This window comes from Astatotilapia calliptera, chromosome 6, assembly GCF_900246225.1.
Source record: "Astatotilapia calliptera chromosome 6, fAstCal1.2, whole genome shotgun sequence".
NCBI classification, from domain to species: Eukaryota; Metazoa; Chordata; class Actinopteri; order Cichliformes; family Cichlidae; genus Astatotilapia; species Astatotilapia calliptera.
The window spans coordinates 15,041,462-15,057,487 of record NC_039307.1 but is presented as its reverse complement, the minus strand read 5'-3'; the positions used below and the strand labels follow the sequence as shown (position 1 = coordinate 15,057,487).

At 41.4% G+C, this 16,026-nt stretch overlaps 2 protein-coding genes across 3 annotated transcripts; one reads left to right on the top strand and one right to left on the bottom strand.

Moving 5' to 3' along the window:
• Positions 1-540: 540 nt before the first annotated feature.
• On the bottom strand, positions 541-6,247 carry LOC113023986 (N-acetylmuramoyl-L-alanine amidase-like). 2 transcript variants are annotated; one of them, XM_026170519.1, is made up of 4 exons: positions 6,088-6,247; positions 3,962-4,822; positions 2,452-2,662; positions 541-1,875 (listed from the first exon to the last, which is right to left on the bottom strand). In XM_026170519.1, exons 1-4 carry the CDS (start codon positions 6,188-6,190, stop codon positions 1,572-1,574), a joined length of 1,479 nt encoding a protein of 492 aa, XP_026026304.1. In that variant the 5' UTR covers positions 6,191-6,247; the 3' UTR covers positions 541-1,571. The 2 variants fall into 2 exon arrangements, with proteins under 2 accessions (XP_026026304.1, XP_026026305.1); XM_026170520.1 differs by lacking the exon at positions 6,088-6,247 and adding an exon at positions 5,555-5,883.
• Positions 6,248-6,377: 130 nt separating this feature from the next.
• trappc5 (trafficking protein particle complex subunit 5) lies at positions 6,378-9,225 on the top strand. Its single transcript, XM_026170521.1, has 3 exons — positions 6,378-6,481; positions 6,672-6,958; positions 8,387-9,225. Exons 2-3 carry the CDS (start codon positions 6,689-6,691, stop codon positions 8,681-8,683), a joined length of 567 nt encoding a protein of 188 aa, XP_026026306.1. The 5' UTR covers positions 6,378-6,481; positions 6,672-6,688; the 3' UTR covers positions 8,684-9,225.
• The last annotated feature ends 6,801 nt before the right edge of the window (positions 9,226-16,026 follow it).

Genomic DNA, 16,026 nt, shown 5'->3' with positions numbered 1-16,026 from the left:
TTTTGGCAGCAGGGCAGAGGTGTACCTCTACCTGCATTTGTGAGTAGTGTCTACACTGTCGTTCATTGGGTGCAGTCGTGTTGGGTGAGGGTCGCCATGCATATAAGTCAGGGCAGCTTCCGGGACCATTGTTCTGGCCCCTATTTATTTACAGGGCACTGACACGAGGGGAGCCGTGGTGGCATCGCATGACGGATTCGGGTGCAGAACGCGAGCTGGGATGGGATGTGATGGGCCCAGTGAAGGGACAAGAGGAGGATGAGAGGTTCCTCCTCGTCTGCCTGAGACGAGGCTGGCATGGACTCCGCTCTGGAGAAGAAATTCCTGGCCTGCTGGTGGACCCATAATGAACGTGTGGCATAATTACATCAGGGGATTCTTATGAATGTAGAAAATTGTATTTTTACGGGTTTTAGAATTGTTTTTAGTCTTCATGGGGATTTTGGTATACTGACAATATTTTATTACATACATTTTTAAGAGTTGTTGTTGTTGTTGTTGTTGTTGTTATTGTTATTATTATTATTATTATTGTTATTATTATTATTATTTTCTGCTTCCTGGCCTGGAAATGAACTGTTTCTGATCAGACCTCCCACCATCTCTGTGCCTTGGGTTTCTGACTGGCTTGCTCCCTCCTTGTATTCAAGAACCATCCTCTTTTGTATTACATTCTGGCGCGACTGCTTCAGTATCTGCGTTACAATAGAACAAAACTGACATTTTTAATACGCAGTCACATTAAACACTATTCGACCGTCTCTTTGTTCGTCTCTCTTTAGTGTGTCCGCTTCCTGCAAAATTCAAACAGAATGGAAAATTTTGTTTTGTGAAGACATTTTTTTTTTACTTTCAGACAATTAACAATAACATGATCAGACATGTACTCATAGCACTAATATGTAGCAAAGGTGTATTTTATCATCATCCTCAGTAACGAGTGTTTGTTCCTTATTGGTTTTTCCTGAAAGAAAGAGAAATCTTATTCTCTTGAACTGTTGCTTTTGAGTGCACTAATTTTTATTTGTAACTACATTTACAAATGAATAGCATATATTTTTCTCGAGTTTTAAGGTATCGGCAAGCAGTACTTGAGTAGTTAATACGAAGCATTGCGTACAAAGCAACATTTGTATTTAGCATTATTTGGAATGGATCGTAATGTGAAGCTCGGCCTGAAAACAAATGCAAGCCATCAGTTTTGAATGTTATTTGCCTGTTGAAACCTCCCATCTGAGCCTGCGAGTAGGAACAGTAGGACACGTACTGGCCACACCGTGAGTACTGATAATTAAGACTGTTTATCCACCCATATATCACCCAGAGGACTGATAAATAACATTCATTTGATTGATAATTGGGTGGATAAACATACTGACCAGCTGATTAATAGGTATAGTACATCATGGTACCACTTTGTATGCTGGATCTAAGCAGAATTCATTTCTTTCTGCACTGAACTATGCAAATTTTAAATGTGACCTCTACATTAATAAGATAGAATGATCCAGAGTATAAGACATTTCCAAAAGTAGTGATGAACCTTTGATGACAGAATGCTGCCTGTCCTCTTATTCGCTGAAATGCTCCCAGGTTCTTATTTCTGAAAAGAAGGCGTCTCCAGGGCAGGCGGTGTAGTTCACCACCTGTCTGTGGCCATGGATGATGAAATTGGAAACCAGTCCTCCTCCGTGTAAAGCACATTGGACAAGTCGATGACGTAGCAGGTCCATGGCATAGCGAGATGGCAGGGTGGCAGTGTAGTTACCGATGATTGACACGCCATACCCAATGGCATTGTGTCCCCTGGTGTGAGTGCCGAGATGATGCCAACCCCTACCCTCATAAACGTAGCCGTCAGACCCAACCACAAAGCTGAAAGTGCAAAAATATGAGAGCAGGTGATCAATGGATGAGGTGGATGGTTCCTAGTCTGCAGACAAATAGAGCGAAATGCTGAGAATTTATTCCAGCATATGTGATGAATTTTCAGCAATACAGCGTTTTAACAGCATTCCTGAAAATTCTCCCGCTAATAACATAGATATGAAATATGGCTACTTAAATGAATGTTTTGGCATTTTAGGAATTTTCTGTTGTAGTTTTTTTTTTTTTTTCCGAATCACCACTCCCATGTTCATTTCCTACCACTTCAAGCACCTGTAAATCTTACAATTTACAAAAATAAAAGTATAAAAACAAGAATTTGTTCAATTAGAAGAATTATTTTTGACAGAATATGACCAGAATTTGACATTTTTACAGGAAAGGCAAACTATAGTGATTAGTTTCAAAGGTCGCTAAAGAGTAGGCAGCACCTGTCTACAGCAGATCCATATTTTGAGGCAGTGACAGTTGTATACATCTGTTGTATACAACTAACAAACACTGCAACAACGTGTAAAAATACATTTCCCTAGATTTCCAATGATTCCTTTAAAGTTTTGTTACCTGTATCCGATGTCAGCCCACCCACGGTCCTCCTGGTGGAAACGCTGCATGGACCTCATGTCACGAGAACAGCTTGGGAAGGATAAGCAGGGTGATGATGGCTCATAAGTATGATGAATGTACAGATACTGGAGGGGAAGAGAGAGCGGGATAGGTGTACCTCGGTGGGGCTTTGCCCCCCACTGACAGCGAGGGATGATTTGAGGGCAGTCTGTGGGTAGGAGGAGACAAGGTGAGGATTAGGAAAGTAATAACACTCCAGACCTTGATAGGCTGCAACAGAACATATGGGCTAGTGTCTAAAAAAAGGTCTTTGTGACAGCTCGGAAATAATGACTCAGTTTGTCCAGCATCAATGAGCTTATTACTTAAACAAGCTTGTTTTTCCAACTGTTTAAGCCCAGTGTAGTGCACACAACATCTTTCTTTAAGGTCTAAAATCTGTCAGTGTTTTTACCAGATGACTGCTTGTGGTTGGTGCAGTTTTTTGGAAATGGAGCTTTGACCTTTGAAACATCCGAAACGTGGGAGTGATGTTTGAAAAACTGATTACAGTTTATAGATAATGAATATAGCAGAGACCTGCCAGAACTGTTCTGACAAATGTGGGACATTTTCAAAAGTGAAATTTGCTTAGAAAGAGGATGGCATAATGTTTGCACCAGGAAGGACTGTGCAGTAAGTCCTTTAGAATAATCTCATGAAATTGTTGTCCACACACTTAATTTTATCAGAGCCAAAAGTCTGAATAATTTGCAAACTTACAGAACTTACATTTCCCACACCAGAAGCAAGGCAGCTAAGCCAAGCATGGACGAATTCCTTTGTAATAACATTTGACTGAATGTGGAAAAACTGAAACATACTTCTTTCAGTCTGTTTTGTAAATGGACTGAAATGTTGAATGTTAACATTTCCAGAATGAACTTGAGCTTCCATGACTAAAAAATTGAATGGTTTGTGTCTTTTTATTCATTTTAAAGTTGAGCCTTTAAAGTATAAAGTATCAATGGATCACAGGACCAAGATGACTGAAAACTAAAAAAATACTATAAAAGAAATACCTCTTCCTCTATGAGGCCTAACTATTTAACGGTGGATTTAATCCAGTCTCCACGGGCATAGTGATCACAACATGCAATTGCAGTTAAAAACTTCATAATGAGTTTCATAATAATGTTGGTAAAAGCCTTGCACTATTTCAGTGCTGGCTTTCACTTCAAATTGAGTTTTTTTCGACTGGCCGGCAGCCAAAATACACAAATGTTAACTGAAGTTAAAGATAGTTAAGTAAAAAATATGTTTGAATTTACAAGGTTTTTACGAGTTCATGGTGAGATTACTGTTTAACCTAGTGTGACGTTATCCTCTTTAGATCCTTATCAAAAATATTTGTCTCATAAACAAAAATTTAATTCTGATTATTTTAACTGCAAAGTTTGATGAAAACATCCAGGTTCACTAGACTCTTGCACAAAAGAATGATTAAATGTCTTCATTCATAGCTCACCCCAGTACTTCTTGACAAATGTCTCCAATCCATCTTTCACCGCCTTTCCCACCCCAGTGTCCATAGAAATCCATTCTGTCTTCTCCAGTTTCCAGACCAACGCTAGTGTCTCCATCACCTGGCTGTGAAGATCAACAGACTCTAGGATGGATCTAGAGAGCTCCCTCCTCCTTGGGCTAATCTGACTGCTCACAGCATCCATGCCCTGCCCCTCACTCAGAGTAAAATTGTAGTATCCTCTCAGAATCTCACTGAGGGCCTGTGGCTGTTCAGATGCAGTTAAATTGCTGAGGTCTGTGCCCAGTATAAGGCCATCCATGCCCCCATTGATCATGGCATCGGTGGCTAGAGTGGCAGGCTGAGACAGTTTGAACACCCTGGGGTGCTCCACGTTGTCCCAGCACCCGTCAGGCCCCAAACGGTGAGATGGTGGGAAGTCCTGGAGGCTGAGAAATGATAAGCCCAGTGTCCTGCCGAAGGTGAGAGGGAAGATCCCAGCTGCTGCCACCTCTTCCATCTTGGCGTTCAGTCCTGATTCAATTCCTAGTAATAAGGGTACAAGCGCCACCGTAGTTCCATCTCTTGTGAGAACCACCCCTCGTTCTTCTCCATGGTCCGTCACAATGTGGTGGATGGCCTTATCAAAAAAGCTGAAGGATGAGGTGTTGAGAATGGCCGTCTCCAGGAGGTCAGCATCGCTGAGATTATTGGAAGCGCCCAAGAAATGGATGGTCATCACGTCATCATGGCCTGCAGTCCTCCGCAAGGCCCTGACCAGAGCCAGCGGGGGCAGACCAGGGTTGGAGTGTTCAACCTGCTGCACGGCTTGAATAAAGCCTTCCATGTTACGCAGGTGGACGCCTGACAACAACACAAGCCGAGAAAAGTGCATTAATCCCTCAGTGAATGAAATGTTCAGTTACTTCAGAATGAAACAGTGGTCCTTGCTCAATATTAGTGTAAAGCCGGTTTAGCAAACCATTCATTTATCTGTCTTAACAGCTTATGCAATTTACAGGCATTAGAGTCTGTCTGAAGTGATATAGAGTTCACATCAGCTAAGTTATGAACTGGGGATTAAAGAAGGTGGAAACTGATAGCACGACAAGAGGTTGTTGCCCTATAACTAGCATGACTTCCTCAAATGCTATACAGATGGGAAAGAACTATACCAACACTGAGAGAATGAGTGGAGGAGCTCAAACATACAGCTGAAGCAATGTACATTTAAGATCAGGCATTAGACACACTTCCATAGTATACTGAGTTTGTGCTACCAAATACAGTATATGTCTTTGTCTTACTCTTTTAAGACCTATATTTTGGGAACAGTTGAATAGCCTTTCTAATTGATCAGTTAATAACCCAATACTTAAAGAAAGAGGGAAAGCTTTTTTTTTTAGTTTGAGAAAGAAAGGAAAGAGAGAAAATTCCCGATTACAGATAACAAGGAACAAGTGAGTCAAAACACATCAGGTTGCCCAAAGAGAAAATATTCCTTATCAACATGCCAAGCAGGTACACTGTGGCCTGTAATGGAAATTCTAATGCAAGATAACTGAATGCTTGCATGTTTTAAATAACTGCGCTTACCTGTCGGCCTGCTGTAGACAGTAACAAGGTAAAATAAAGTCAGAAGAAAAAATGTGAGTCCACAGAAAGCCATTCTGCATCTCCCGGTTAGTGCTTCTTAAATCGTTTTATTGTTTTATTTTTATTCTTGCAAAACAAATGAACCTAAACAGTGAAATTGAAAGAATCTCTGCAATAATCCAAAATGTGTGGGGCTCCCTCACTTGTCTAGATGTATTTAAGTAGGTGTACGTGCATGACAGCAGTGCTCTGTCTCAGAGGGAAGAGTACTCTCTGTACACAGATGGCCCCAAATATTGATTTAACCTACAGCACATCAAAGAGCAAAATTTCTCTTCCATTTATTTCAGTTTTCATCACAAATTTATTTTATTATTATTATTATTATTATATTATTTATGTTTCACTTTTTTTTTTACTTCATGCAGTTTCCTTTGTATATGCCTGGACAAAAACAATAGAAGCGAGGGATAAAGTCAGTTATGGTTAATGTTTACAGTCCCCTGTAATATGTACGTCTGATATGTGCTCACCTGTGCCGGGAAACAGCTTAGTCACATGAACAAACAAGTAGACGTGGACTTGGTGGCAAAAAACAACACAAGCTGATTTGGTTTGTATTGTATGGTTATTCATACAATCATGTACATTTAGGTTTGTTAAACCAAAATCTTGAATTAACTTTCTAATTTTGATTGACTACAAGTCACACACACACACACACACACACACACACACACACACACACACACACACACTTTGCAGTCAAATTAGCTAGCTACCCCGCCGAAAAGCAATAAATAAATCCCTCGTGGACTTCGTGGACTCCGTAGCTGTGAATCGATCGGTGAGGTCATGTGACAAGTTACGTTTTTAATAAACAGGAAGTACTCAAACCTTAACAACTCAGGTGTAGGAAGTGATCGGGTGAGTGTTGATTATAGTCTTAAAGAAAGCTGAGTTGAAAGATACTAATTTTAATAACTGAATAATTTTCGTAAATGTCATATTTGTGTTTCTCGCGTGCCTGTAGCACCTTGGTTAGCATTAGCAGTTAGCCTGTAGTTAGTTGCAGCCTCACTAACAATAATAATCTCCTCGGTGTTTCCTCTTACAGCTGTCCGTTAAATCATAATGGAGGCTCGCTTCACCAGAGGCAAGTCAGCTATTCTCGAGAGGCCTTTGAGCCGGCCGAAAACCGAGGTGAGCGTGAGCGCCTTCACCCTGCTCTTCTCAGAGGTGGTGCAGTACTGCCAGAGCCGTGTGTACTCGGTGTCCGAGCTGCAGGCTCGCCTAGCGGAGCTGGGGCAGCGAGTGGGAGGCAGCCTACTGGACGTGCTAGTGCTGAGGGAGAAAAACGGCAAGAGGGAGACCAAAGTGCTAAACATACTGCTGTTCATCAAGGTATACTGTGTGTGTGTCAGGATTTCATTCAGACCGCTCACAAAGATCTTCCTCACTAACTAATAATAACTTTGCAATGATGAATATTAAAATCAAGCATATATTAGTGTAAATACAGCTCCACATAATACTTGCTGTGAATGCAGAACATCAGCAGTAGGGATGGGTGTCATTTAGGTTTTATCCGATTCCAGTGCCAAACCGGTACTTTTGAAACTGTGCCGGTGCTTAAACTGTGCTCGAACCGGTGCTTAAAGAATCAAGAACACAAACTTTGTCCAAAAACCTCTCATGTTTAGCTGGGGGGTTTTTTTGTAAAAAGATAACAATGTTAGCCTTTTCTGCAGCTATAGGGCATATATGGTATCACTCTTGGCTGGAAACAGTGCTTAAACAATGAAAAAAACACAAACTTTGTCCAAAAACCTCTCATGTTTAGCCGTTTTCCACTTTTTCTTTGGTCATTTTAGCCTTTTTGGCCAGGGTGAAGGGAGTATCTGCCATCAAAAAGGAGACAGCCGCATGTAACTACGACGGTGTTTGCTAGTTCACCTTACATGCATTAATTTAATAACGTGGTTAGCCTACACAATGTAAATTACACACGAACAACATTAAGCTACTCGCCCAGAGAAGAACGGCTGCTGCTGCCATCATCATCCGTCATCATTTCTGCTACACTGGCAGGGCTAGGGGCCAGGACTCTACTCTTCGGGTTCTTGCTAACTCCGGGTCCGAGGCACCACTTCCCGCAGTAGATGTACTCGATGTGAGGTCTCACAACAAGCTATCAAATACGACGCATTTCTCAGCTTTAAAAAAAAACGCTATGCGTCGCCAGGTTCGTCGTCAGATTCGAGGTGTTACCTCCTTTGCACAGTATCAGCTTAAAGCACTTGTTGCAGGCTGCTGAGTTTGCATCTTTTGCTGACTGTTTGCAGACTGTCTTTGTGTTTGCTGATTCAGCAAAACCTAAAACTCCAGTCTGAGATGAGGGATATCATAATGTTACACCAGGTGATCATTTGAGTTCATATGTAAATATATTCATTAATCTGCTTAGTTCAGGCTCAGTGCTGAATTTTAATTGCTCATGAGATGACTGCATGTTAGAGCTCTGAAAGATTAAAACTGTTCATCACTGTCTGTCCCATGTTGCGTAACAGACACATGGAAATTACATTAGTTTTTGCATAAACAAAGGTAAAATAGATCTTGGCACTATTTAAATGACTAAGTTTGCCATTTTCTTTTAAATTTTTATCTCAGTTGTGTTATCTTTGTTATGCCTCTACCTTTAGCTGCAGAAAAAAGTCATTGCCTGTCACTTTGCACACTTTCTCCCAAAGCAAATAAAGTAATTTTTTTTTGGATTGCACATGTTTTGTGCATCCCCTGTCATCCTGTCATTTTCTTTGTCCTTCTCAGGTATCTGTGTGGAGAGCACTCTTTGGTAAGGAAGCAGACAAGCTTGAGCAAGCCAACGACGATGACAAGACTTACTACATCATAGAGAAGGAGCCCCTCGTCAACACCTACATCTCTGTTCCCAAGGAGAACAGCACCTTAAACTGCGCGGCCTTCACGGGAGGGATCATAGAGGCCATTCTCACCCACAGCGGCTTCCCTGCCAAGGTCACCGTCCACTGGCACAAGGGCACCACGCTCATGATAAAGTTCGATGAGGCTGTCATCGCTAGAGACAAAGTACTGGAAGGAAGATAGGAGGGAGTTGGATAAATGGCTGGAGACTTGTCGTCATTATGGATTCTAAGGATTCAAGTGGTATTAAAATTCACGTTCAACTATAAAACGAGTTCTTTATGTTAGAGAAGCAGGATTAACAAAGCTGTGAAGAACATGACTTTACAGCCTTTCAGTGGAGGTTGAGATTTGGGAGGAGTTCAGAATGTAAACAAAACACTACAAGCTCTTTATTTAAAGCCTTTGTTGCTCTAGTGCTCTTAAAAAAGGGGTTTTGTTTTACCGCACAATGTAGACCGACATCAGCAGCTCCCAAACCAAACAGCTGATAGAAAATGTCCCATTTCCTCATATTAGCTAAAGTTAGTGACTGAATCTGTGTTGGCAGGCCTGATGTCAGCACAGGTGTCCACATGTTTGTACTGCAGGGTCACCGCAATGCTGCTACCTCGACCTATTCAAGAGGTGAGGCAGCGGCTTTGCGGTTAGCATGTGTTTATGCTAAATAATGTTTGTACATGCATTTTGTTATTATAAAATATAAGTAAATGTATAAGAAAATGTTTGGGAATGGATGTTTTTTTCTGTCTTTTTTTTATTTTTTACTTTTTGGTATTTATAAAAGAAACTGTGGTGGTTTCACCAGAAACTAGAAAATTCAGTATTGGTAAACCAGGGAGGGGCAGTGAGTCATTTGTCTCAGAAAGAAAATAAAAGCACTGCTCTTGTTTCTTAAACTCACAAATATGAAAGTAAATGCTGTGCTGTGAAAAAAGCATTGACCCATTTCCTTATTTCTTCATTTCTCCTCATTTCTCTTTTTTTTTTTTTTTTTGCATATTCGTCACATGTTCGTCACAAAATGTAATAATTAAAAAAAAAAAATCGTATTTAATTGGGTTATATTTGTTATATTAAATTTTTAAAAATTTGATGATCGCAAACATGCCAGCATGACAAAAGTACAACTGAAAGTTAGAACGGGATAAAAGAATTTCCACAGCACGGAAGGTGGTAAATGGTAGAGTCAGGTGCCGAGGGTGGCCCTTTTTTAGCCAGTAATCCTTATTAAAACAAATTAAATTTGTACTGCATTCAGTTAATTTTCACATGTTCACTTTTTTTGCGGACAAGGCTTTGTCTAATTATCGCTAACGAGAGTGTTACTGCCCAAATCAGACAGGGATTGGAGTCCCTTTCGTCAATCATAAAAGCTTATTAATGGAATCTTTTTCATCATGCTTTTTTTTTTTTTTTTTTTTTTTTTTAACCAGTGTTTTGATGCTCACATCAACTCTTTGAACCACTCTTGTTTTCCATTTAAGAAATACTGTTAAACTCAGGACTGTTGCCTTGAAAGCCGCCCCCAAGACCTTATGGAAATAGTCCCATCTCTATTTTCCTGTTACTTATAAGCCTTTTACTTTTTTTTTTTTTTTTTTTTTATCTCTTTGGACCTCAGATTATACAATATCCTGTAAAAGTACTTTAAACTCATCTGTTCAGACAAGCACATATATGTCCACTTTACCTTTGGTATGAGAAACGTTTCATTTATTTACTCATTTAAAAACCATGTACCTCTGTAAATCACTTTGGACCGTTCTTGGTCTCAAAACTAAACTGTACTTACTACTATAATTCATTTACAGGTGACTATGCATTTATGTTGTAACTTTTTTCCCTTATTCAGTAAAAGGACTAGATGTTATAGTCCCTGATATTGCATTGCTTTAAATGGAGAGAATCTTGAGGGATGGCTGTTATGAGGAAAGGCAGCCCACAAACTACCGGCAGCACACATCGTTGTGTGCCTCAACTTTCGGTCTTTTACCCAAGCTAATCTGCCATTTTTGGGGATTAGAGATCTGATCTAGATTATCATATTAAGATTTGGTACACATCGTCAGTAGTGGACCTTGGATTCATCGGGTGTTTTGGCCATCATCACAAGACACCCTCATCCAAGGAGGCCCTGCCAGGGTTGATCAGGCCCTGGAGTGTGTCACTGGTTTATGTCAAATTGTTATTTCATTTCTCCTCTTCTTTCTTCTGTTTAGTTTTCTACAGTTTATTTTCTCCTATCTATTCACTGCATCCAAAAAAAATAATTATTACCTCTTTAGCATTTATGGAGCCTCACTTCTTCAAAGGGATAGAAAAGGTGATAAAGAGAAGTAAGACAAAAGGGAGAAGAGAGGAGAGCCGGAAGGGGGGCACCCAATCTGACTTCCGAGACCTCCCAAGTCCCCGCCGTATCGGGCTGTACGCTCTACCTCCCCACTGCCTCCCAGAAAAGGGAAGAAGAGCGGAATATTTTCTTCTCGCGCGGTTAGCTGACTGCCTTAGCTGCCCAAGTGATGTTAGCCCTTTTTAACCATAGCCAGTGACTGGTCCTCTTAGCAGTGTTAGCTAATTCTCTTATAGCCTGCTGTTGTGCCTGTCCTCTGATCGGCGATGACAATATCCCGTCGCTATAGAGTCCAACGCTGCTGAGGCATTTGGGAAGTCTGAGCCAATTCTTAACGTAGGAGCTCACTAGCCACTCTAGTCGATTGGCATGATTGAGTGAGACCTCATACATTGTCAACGGCCACAGTAGTCTGGGTAATAACCCAAACTGGAAGCACCAAAGCTTCAGTTTCCCTGGGAGTGCAGCGTTTTTAATCCGCTTGAGGTCATTAGCCATTTTCTGCCTTAGTTGTTCTAGTTGCCACGAATCATTGAGGTCTGCATTATACCACCGTCCCAGGCTCTTTATGGGCTTCTCTCAGACTGTTGGAATTGGTTCTCCACTGAAATAGAATTGCTCGGCTGTCAGTTTTCGTTTTATGATGGAGATGCTGCGAGATTTACTTGGCTTAAACTCCATTCTTGTCCATTCGATGTTTTCCTGGAGCTTCTGTAGCAATCGCCTAGTACATGGTTTTGTTGTTGTAATGATGGTCATGTCATCCATGTAGGCTCTAATGGGCGGAAGACGAAGGCCACACTTGAGTCTCTCACCTCCCACTACCCACCGAGATGCCCGCATGACCAACTCCATTGCCATAATATATGCCAGAGGGGAAATCGTGCAGCCTGCCATAACCCCAATTCCCAGGTGCTGCCAGGCTGTGGTGGTTTTCTCAGCTGTCACACAAAACTGTAAATCTTGAAAGTAGGTCTTGACCAGTCCTGTGATGTGGTTTGGTACGCTGAAATAGTTGAAGGTCATCCACAAGATCTTGTGCGGAACTGACCCAAAGGCGTTGGCAAGGTCTAAAAAGACCACGTCAAGGTCTCTTTGTTCTTTCTTGGCAGTTTGAATCTGGTGCCAAATGACGCTGGCATGCTTCCACAGGTACAGTGGGGCAAAAAAGTATTTAGTCAGCCACCGATTGTGCAAGTTCCCCCACCTAAAATGAAGACAAAGGTCAGTAATTTGCACCAGAGGTACACTTCAACTGTGAGAGACAGAATGTGAAAAAAAAAAATCCATGAATCCACATGGTAGGATTTGTAAAGAATTTATTCGTAAATCAGGGTGGAAAATAAGTATTTGGTCAATAACAAAAATACAACTCAATACTTTGTAACATAACCTTTGTTGGCAATAACAGAGGTCAAACGTTTACTATAGGTCTTTACCAGGTTTGCACACACAGTAGCTGGTATTTTGGCCCATTCCTCCATGCAGATCTTCTCGAGAGCAGTGATGTTTTGGGGCTGTCGCCGATCAACACGGACTTTCAACTCCCGCCACAGATTTTCTATGGGGTTGAGGTCTGGAGACTGGCTAGGCCACTCCAGGACTTTCAAATGCTTCTTACGGAGCCACTCCTTTGTTGCCCGGGCGGTGTGTTTTGGATCATTGTCATGTTGGAAGACCCAGCCTCGTTTCATCTTCAAAGTTCTCACTGATGGAAGGAGGTTTTGGCTCAAAATCTCACGATACATGGCCCCATTCATTCTGTCCTTAACACGGATCAGTCGTCCTGTCCCCTTGGCAGAAAAACAGCCCCATAGCATGATGTTTCCACCCCCATGCTTCACAGTAGGTATGGTGTTCTTGGGATGCAACTCAGTATTCTTCTTCCTCCAAACACGACGAGTTGAGTTTATACCAAAAAGTTCTACTTTGGTTTCATCTGACCACATGACATTCTCCCAATCCTCTGCTGTATCATCCATGTGCTCTCTGGCAAACTTCAGACGGGCCTGGACATGCACTGGCTTCAGCAGCGGAACACGTCTGGCACTGCGGGATTTGATTCCCTGCCGTTGTAGTGTGTTACTGATGGTGACCTTTGTTACTTTGGTCCCAGCTCTCTGCAGGTCATTCACCAGGTCCCCCCGTGTGGTTCTGGGATCTTTGCTCACCGTTCTCATGATCATTTTGACCCCACGGGATGAGATCTTGCGTGGAGCCCCAGATCGAGGGAGATTATCAGTGGTCTTGTATGTCTTCCATTTTCTGATGATTGCTCCCACAGTTGATTTTTTCACACCAAGCTGCTTGCCTATTGTAGATTCACTCTTCCCAGTCTGGTGCAGGTCTACAATACTTTTCCTGGTGTCCTTCGAAAGCTCTTTGGTCTTGGCCATGGCGGAGTTTGGAGTCTGACTGTTTGAGGCTGTGGACAGGTGTCTTTTATACAGATGATGAGTTCAAACAGGTGCCATTCATACAGGTAACGAGTGGGGGACAGAAAAGCTTCTTACAGAAGACGTTACAGGTCTGTGAGAGCCAGAGATTTTCCTTGTTTGAGGTGACCAAATACTTATTTTCCACCCTAATTTACGAATAAATTCTTTACAAATCCTACCATGTGGATTCATGGATTTTTTTTTCACATTCTGTCTCTCACAGTTGAAGTGTACCTCTGGTGCAAATTACTGACCTCTGTCATCATTTTAGGTGGGGGAACTTGCACAATCGGTGGCTGACTAAATACTTTTTTGCCCCACTGTATTTGAGGACTCGTGGGGGTGTTTTTATAGAGCCTATATGAGATGCCATTAGGTCCTGGAGCCGATGCTGCTCTTGCCTGCTTCACTACCTTCTCTACTTCACTCCATGTAGGTGGTCTTTGACCATTTTGTGTCCAGGTGCCTGGATAGGAGGCATATTACTCGGAATGGTAACTGGCTCGTGCCTTGGATCCTCAGAGTAAGTTTTTCTCGGATGATCTTCCAGGTCTTTAATGGGCATTTTTAAGGCACCCGCTCTTCTCTTCAACAAAAAGGCCCATAACAAAGTTGTATGGGTTGCTGTAGAAAAGGCCCTCCTCCACTGTTTCCTCAGTTGTCTTCTCTCTTTCACTAATCTGTCAATTTCCCACAGTCTCCTGGACTTTAACTGGTTATTCATTGGCTCTGGGCCACAGAATCTGATCTTTCCTACCTTCTATCTTCCTTTCCCTTGCTGGTAGTGGTTGGCTAGACTCAGTGTTGGAAGATTCTGTTGGTTGTTTCTGGATGAGCTCTGGGCTGGAACATGGTGTTGATTATGGCTGGCTTACATCTGTACACAAATCAAATCACTTTTATTGTCACATCACATGTGCAGGTACATTGGTACAGCACATGTGAGTGAAATTCTTGTGTGCGAGCTTCACAAGCAACAGAGTTGTGCAAAATACAATAATGTAAACAAGCAAAATACAAGAATGGCTACATCTGAAACTAATAAATATATGTACAATATGTACAAAATGTGTTGCTAGCTGTTGGTGGCTAACCTCCAACCTAGGGGCTGATATTAAATGGCCGGGTCCTGGGCTAGAATCTAATATTGGGTGTGGCTGACTAAGCTCTAGACTGGGAACTGCTACTGGCTGGATCTGACTGAGCTCCAATCTGGAGACTATGAGAGGGTCTGTACGACAAAGAACTTCGAACGGGGTGCTGATACCCTGAGGACTGTGGGGATTCTCCTGCCTCTGAACTTCCATCGACTGATATGACTTACTTCTTAAAAAGTATGTGTCAATGCGAGGCCCCTTTCTCAGCTCGCTGAGGCACTTCTTCCTGCCTTGGTGGATTTTACGGCCCATGTCAGTTGTTAGTTTTGACCAGCCACAAATGCAGTTCTGCAGCTTCTTTCCTACCATCATTGATGGTCCATTATTTGCAATGCTGGTTCATCTATTCATCATTGGTGCTGTTCCGTGGTTCATTGCAATTAAATCCGTCCAGAAAGGGTATTTATTTATTTATTTTTATTTTTTTATTGAGGATGTAGATGTAGATTTTGAATAGTTAAAAAAAAATTTTTTTTAAAAAAAAAAAAAAAACATTAGCTAACAAAGTTGCTATGGTTAATCAAAGTTAAACTAAAAAGCAAAACTGGATGTGCACAAAGAACATTTTAAAATAATAGCTTTTAAAAGTTAAACCATACTGATTTTCCTAAATATTTTCTCTGATATATACCATAGTGTGATAATTTAAGAAAGACTAAAACTAACATTAAAAGTACTAATAATTATAATTTAATATTAATAAAAGTAAAACAATATATTTCCTCAACGAAAATATATAATTACAGTAGAATGGATGTTCCAAAAGAATGAACAAACCATTGTATTTTAGGTTTATTTATGTCTTACACAGCATCCCAACTTTTTAGCGAACGTAATAACTTGAGCTAAAGTAAATAATTGTTTAGTCTAATTAATTAGTGCACAAGGTTCTGCACAAAGCTTTTATGATCTTCAAGGGGTGGTGTGGGGCCGGGGCTATTATAAGCTAGGGTGACCATATTTTGATTTCCAAAAAAGAGAACACTTGGCCCAGTCATGAAGAACTTTAATAATACTGTTTGCTTAAAGAAAATTTTAACATATTTAAACGATGCCTTCTCTGTGCGGTTAATGAATGGTGAAACAAAAATGTCATATAGGCTTTTACAAGTCAACAAGGGCAAAAAAACTTAAAAACCTCTGGAATTAAATAATGGTACAGAAATAAGGCCTCATCTGTATAAGAAAAATTATCAGTACCGGGACGGTACGAAGGAAATTTCTTTTGCAGTTCGTCTGAAAAGCTGCAGTTGCGCTTTGGCATTTTCGAAACATCACCAGGCGCGCTGTTGCGCCCCGTCTGTCCCGTCTGTGAGGGCAGAACAACATTTTTTTTTTAAGGGAAGAACAACAACACAAAGCAGCACCTCGGGGATGACGTCACACATATGGGTCCTCTGTAGGAAAACCCGGACATTTTCATTAATCTCGAAAATCCCCCCCCGGACGTCCCGGACAGAACATGAAAAGTGCACATGTCCTGGGAAAAGAGGACGGTTGGTCACGTTATTATAAGCGGGTCAGACCCCATGTCCCTGAAGTGATTGGGCTGTCCTGGACCCACGTGTTCCTTGTTGA